We start from the raw sequence: 6,000 nt of genomic DNA on the forward strand, positions 1-6,000 counted from the left end.
GGAGTTCAGAAGCCTTAACGGGAAGCCACCAGCAAAGTCCCCTGACTTGGATTAGGGGAGAACTTCTAGAACTTTCTATAGCTCAGACTCACTTGGTGAGGAATTAGGTAGGGAAGGTGAGTGAATGATGTGCCAGAAAAGACCAAGCTGCGGAGGATACGGCCCCGTCCTCCATTCAGTACTACATCTTAAACAGAGAAGCACTTGCCTTCTGGCTATGACCTTGCTCTGTTTGTGTCTGTGCCCTATCTTGTCTATTTAATGGGGAGACCAAAGCACTCACATTCTCTCCTACAGCTGCCCCTTTAGCCTTGGCGGCTGACTTCAAAGTCATCTGGTGTATGTAGGTTGGGTCACATCCCCAAGACGACGCATTTCTTATACCCAGAGCTCATTTTCTTTCCCACTGTATCCGAAACACGGCCGGGATAGAATTTTGTTTATCGAATTAATAAATAAAGGAAACGAACAAACAAAGTGAGGGGACTATTAAAGCTTCGGAAGTAAAATGAAATGAAGCATCGACTGCTGTTCCCACCGCTCGTCCACATCCTTTGAAACACTAGGACTTGATCCTGAACGAATGCTTGCATTGCTCAGTGATTTGTTATGAACATTCTGTGGCCTCTCAAATTAAATATACATTATACTTATAAGTAAACCTTTGTTTTGATTGATATACATCTTTTCAGCCTGGTGGCGATAAAAAAAAATCTCCAGCAATTAAAAGACTCACACGTTTTATGGAGCATTTGGAGTGGATTCTACTTATGCAAAGAGCATAGCCTACAAACGATGCACTGCAGGCAGGCAGTGGTTGTCCACCCTGCCCATGTACCAAAAACCATCTGGGAGAGATCTGGATTCAGTTGGTCTGAGATGGGGGACTTGCATTGACTTTTTTTCCCCCTAAGAAATGAAAAGAGGATTTGTCCATGTAGTCCAGGCTAGCCTCAAACTCCCAATCCTTCTGCCTCAACCTCCCAAGTGCTAGGACTATCGGTGTGTGCTACCACCTGCAGTGGTGACAGCATTTTAGAAAGCTTTCCAGCTCGTTGAAATCTGTCGCCATCATTTGAGCGCAGTTAAGGCACTAGGGTCAGGCCAGTATAAAATTTCCCTATGACTCAGAAAGGTAAGGAAGTCTCAGCTCTTAAAGAGGTCAGCCCAGAGGACAAGACGGTTTCTCTCTTAGCAACTCTTACTTGTCCCCCTGGCCCCTGGTCCCCTCCCCGTCCCCCTTGAAGACCTAGAGGCTCCTGGGGAGAGATAGGAAATGACCACGCGCGCGCGCATTCCATGGGCTTCACTCACACACTAGTGCCACAGGTGACAATGATCTAAGGCATTTTTTAAGCTGCAAGAAACGACCTTCACATTCAGTGGTCAGAAACAAGAAAGAGAAAAGCAGACTCCTTCTTGCATCCGCGGTAGGGAAGGGATCCTAGATAGGAAGTGAGAGTTAGCTGGTCCCCCCCTCCCCCGGGGAGAGCTTCAGATGGAGCAGCAGACACTCTGCTCCTGGGGAAGTGAATAGGGCCCCCAGCACCCACCTTGTGGGCTCTTGTGGTGTTTTTTCTAATCAAGCAAGAGAAAAGTGGCCAAAGAAAGGGAAACGAGGCTGGGTACCTCTGGGTTAGAGGCTACCTTTGGGGAATCCCCGTTTGATCCACAGCGCATGGGTGGGGCGGTGTTGAGGGGAGAAGTGGGAAGTCGTCACGCTAGGCTTCTGTGCTGCTGCAATCACAGCAGGGTCTGCACCTGACGTCTGTATGGCTACTGTCCGAACTGTGTGTATTTGGTGTGTACGTGTGCGTTTCTATGAAAAGGCAGCTCAGCTTTCATCAGCTTCACACAGATTAAGCATGATGGCTGGCCATGAGTAATAGTCACTTCAGACTGGAAAAAAAAATCTGTCCCTTGTTCACCCTGCCTTGTCTGATTTGTCTGATCAGAGGTAGCAAGGCTGGGCTTGGTGAATTAGAGAAGTGGCTAACAGCCATTCTGTGTGTTTCCCCCTAGAGCTCTCACCCAGGGTGCAGCTTCCCCATCAGATCCAGAGGACCCAAGCTTAGCATAGCTGGTGCTCACCAGCGTCCAGCCCTCCACTCTAGCTTGGACTTGCTCCTTACCGCGTCTCTCACTTCCTCTTTATTCTTGTGCTCCCAAACTGAAATCCATTTCCCTTCCATTTCTACCTAGATCCAGTGCCCTCTGCCCTATGACCCCAAAGTTTCGTGGTCAGAACATGATTCTTGAAAGGTCCTTCCCAGACTCCTGGTTCCTGGTTACCACTCTGATTTACTACCTCCAACATCCTGAGATGCTCTCCCAAGGTCGTGGGCAAAAGGGCAGTACCCTCCTCACCTCTTTTCACCCAGTTCAGAGTCCTGGCCTTGACTGTTAACTAATATATGTCTCTACATGGATTTAGAGAAAACCATTAATCAATTCTATCATCATCACCATCATCACCACCACCACCACCATCATCACCATCATCATCGTCATTATCATAACATACACACAGGAAAGCAATGAGTTATCCCTTTGTGGAGGCAGAAATTCTATTTAGCCTTGTTTATATAAACGGCTCATTATTCATGGTCCTTTTCCACATTGTACAGTGACAGTGCAGCCATCAAGAGTGCCAGATGCTTTTCATTTAAAAACCACACTCTATTCAGGTACGTCCAGTCTTAAAGGTTGCTGATCTGTCGCAGGGCTGTTTGCTTTCACTCTGGGCGTGGGGGTCATTAAAGGAGAATGTTGATTTACACACAGGAACCAGAAAGAGGTCTGGGTCCTCTCCATCCTTCGTGATGGATGAGCCTTGTGTCCCTATGTAGATGAGCTCTCCTCTTAGCTTCCTCCTCTCCTTGGCAGGATGAGAGGCCTGGAGTTCCAAGCACTCTTTTTCTGTGGAACACCCTTTCCTTTCATCCTTTCCGATGGGAAGCGCACAGAAGTTCGACATACAAAACAGGTTTGAAAGAGGCACTGCCTGAGGGCTCTTCTGAAGTTCTTTCCCAGAGCCGTGGGGCTTCCAGGTTCTTCCTTAACCGAGGACATTATAAGAATGGGCCGTGGCTAGCAAGCCCGTTCTACAACTCTCACAGCTTTTGTGTGTGTGTGTGTGTGTGTGTGTGTGTGTGCTCATGTCTATGTGATTGTGCCTCTGTGTGTGTGTGTTTGTGTGTGTGTGCTCGTGTCTGTGTGATTGTGCCTCTGTGTGTGTGTGCTTGTGTCTGTGTGATTGTGCCTTTATGTATATGTGTGTGTGCTTGTGTCTGTGTGATTGTGCCTTTATGTATATGTGTGTGTGCTTGTGTCTGTGTGATTGTGCCTGTGTGTGTATGTGCTTGTGTCTGTGTGATTGTGCCTTTACATATATGTGTGTGTGTGCTTGTGTCTGTGTGATTGTGCCTGTAGAGTGTGTGTGTGTGTATGTGCTGGTGTCTATGTGATTGTGCCTCTGTGTGTGTGTGTGTGTGTGTGTCTGTGTGATTGTGCCTGTAGTGTGTGTGTGTGTGTGTGTGTGTGTGTGTGTGTGTGTGTGGGTGTCTGTGTGTGTGGGTGCGTGTGTGTGTGTGCTTGTGTCTGTGTGATTGTGCCTTTATGTATATGTGTGTGTGCTTGTGTCTGTGTGATTGTGCCCGTGTGTGTGTGTGTGTGTGTGTGTGTTGTGTGTGTGTGTGTGTGTGTGTGTGTGTAATACTCAGGATAACTCTAACGTCACAGAAGGTGGTATCCCAGGAGCACGCCTAGGGTACCTACTGGTTAATGCGAAGAGAGCCCTGTGAAAGACAAGCGGAGACAAACATTTGTTCTTAACCATCGTGGTTAAGATGTGCACTTGTGGCTCCGTCAAGCTTAACACAAAACAAAACAAAGCAACCCAGTCCAAGTGATTTTACTTCAAAGAGACCTCTCCCGAGTGTTGCTGAGACTTAAATGAATTGACTTTGGTTATGCCTCAATTTCAGAGTCGGTTTTGAAAGCCAGTGGTTCCCTGAAGCTCTGAAATACTAAGCCATTTGTCCTAATGACACAGCAGACTCTGGACTCCCGAATACCACAGGAATATCACACCACTGCAAATTACTAGGGGTGCTGAGTCTTCAAAAAGGGGGAATGAAACAAAGGCCTTGCACTGTGTCTGGGACGCACACTTGATATGGACAAATCCAGTTGTTTTGGGGAGGGTTTTCCCAGAGGCAGAATTATTCTGAGCAGCTACATGGTCCTCAATTTTCCTTTGTTGTATTTATCTATGTATAATGATAGATATCTATGTATGATAGATATGTGTGTAGCGTGATCTTTTCTCTCTTTAGTTTCCAAAGAAGCTTTTTTTTTTTTTTTTTTGGTCACGGCTAAGTGCAGAGCCAGTCAACTTTACAAAAGGAGTCATTTAATGCCCCATTTCCCCACCTTTCCCATATTAAAAACGTTTGCCCTCCAATGGTGTTACCACATCATAGGCTGTTTTCATTCTTCCCCACGCGACAAATGTTTAAACTGTTTCTTTGGCTCCTCTATTTCTTTTTCCAAGCTGACTTTGAAAACGGAGACACACTTCTGTATCCTAAACTATTTTAAAGCTGAGGCCCTCTGACCTTTTTACAACACACTGGTCGCAGGATACACCAAGCGCCCCTCTGAAAGCCACGAGGAGGTAAAGGGTCTGGTGGGGAGGGGGGGCAGGGTCGGGGTCCGGGGAGGTGCTGCATAGCTGGCATCAAGTCAGAAATACAGAAACTGTTTGTGCAACCACTCCCCCAGCCAGGATTCCCCACCCCACCCCCACCCCACTGCCTCCTACCACATTAATGAAAAAGGGATGTGAGCTAGTGAAACCCTACAGTACAGGAGGCACATTTAAGACGGTCACGGTGATATAACCAGAGCAACCTATCGATGATGATGATTCCGCCGTACGTCAGTCACACCTCATCTTTCCCTTCCAACACCCAAAGTTTAAGAGCCGAGCCTCCTTCCCGGGGTTCAACCTCAGGAATAGCCAGTTAACGCCACAGCTACACCACTGCTCATCAGCCGCTCCTGTGACACGTCGGAAGGACAGACCCAGCTCCTGCACTGAGGGGTGGAGGCGGCATGGTTAAGACCCGTGTACTCTTTTTCTTTTCTATTAAAGTACAGTGAGCGCACAAGCCTGGAACACATTAACTTGTGAACTGCATCCAGCACACCCCAAGAGAAATCCATCGCTCTTAAACAGAAAAAAAGGTGGGGGGAGGGGGGTACATTACCATCCTGTCCCGAGCTCTCCAGATACTCCGTCAGGTCACATCCAAACGCACTGGCGGCTCCCTTTCGTTTCAGCTTCTGCTTGGCACCCTTGTTCTTCATGAGTTAGCCCCACAGAGGCTGCCCCTCCGTCTGCGCTCTCTTACTCCGCACCGCTGTTGAGGGTTTCGGGGTCGGGTCACCGGGGCAGAGCGGCGCCGGGGGTCGGCATGGGCGCGCAGATCCGGCCGTGCACCGCCCCGGGCGGGTGTCACCTCCCTACTCGGGCTCCCGCGGAGTCTCCCCGCGCTTCTCGGCTGAGCCTTGCGAGGAGCCGGGGCCGGGGCGCGGCGGTTAGGGGACCGCCCCGGGGGCTGAGTGTGCTCCGCCCTAGGCCCGCGCTCTGCCTTCAGACCGCTGGAGGACCGCGAACAGCGAGCATCCCGTCCCCTCGCCCGCCCTCGCGCCGTCCCTTTTTTCCTGTCTTACAAATCCCAGGATCGTCCAGCTCAGGAAGCGCTGGAAGGAAGTCAGCTCGGGAGGGGGGCGGAGGTTGGAAATTTTTGGCAGCTCTGAGTGTGTGTGTGTGTGTGTGTGTGTGTGTGTGTGTGTGTGTGTGTGCGCGTGTGCGCGTAGTCGAAGGAAGTAAGTGGGTGGGTTGAGCTGCGCGGGCTGGGGGAGAGATCGCGCTCTCCCGAGGTGCTCTACGAGTCCAGAGTATCGCCCAGGGCCGCCCCGGAGGAAATCGGC

General features: G+C 49.7%; 1 protein-coding gene across 1 annotated transcript in view; it reads right to left on the reverse strand.

Moving 5' to 3' along the window:
* Arhgap31 (Rho GTPase activating protein 31) overlaps nucleotides 1-5,591 on the reverse strand; it is a 113,268-nt gene extending 107,677 nt beyond the window's left edge. The window contains exon 1 of the mRNA XM_032900203.1: nucleotides 5,274-5,591. Within this exon, the coding sequence (XP_032756094.1) occupies nucleotides 5,274-5,373 (100 nt within the window). The 5' untranslated portion in view covers nucleotides 5,374-5,591. The remainder of the gene's footprint in view (nucleotides 1-5,273) is intronic.
* Nucleotides 5,592-6,000: the final 409 nt, after the last annotated feature.

This window comes from Rattus rattus, chromosome 4 (assembly GCF_011064425.1).
Source record: "Rattus rattus isolate New Zealand chromosome 4, Rrattus_CSIRO_v1, whole genome shotgun sequence".
NCBI lineage: Eukaryota > Metazoa > Chordata > Mammalia > Rodentia > Muridae > Rattus > Rattus rattus.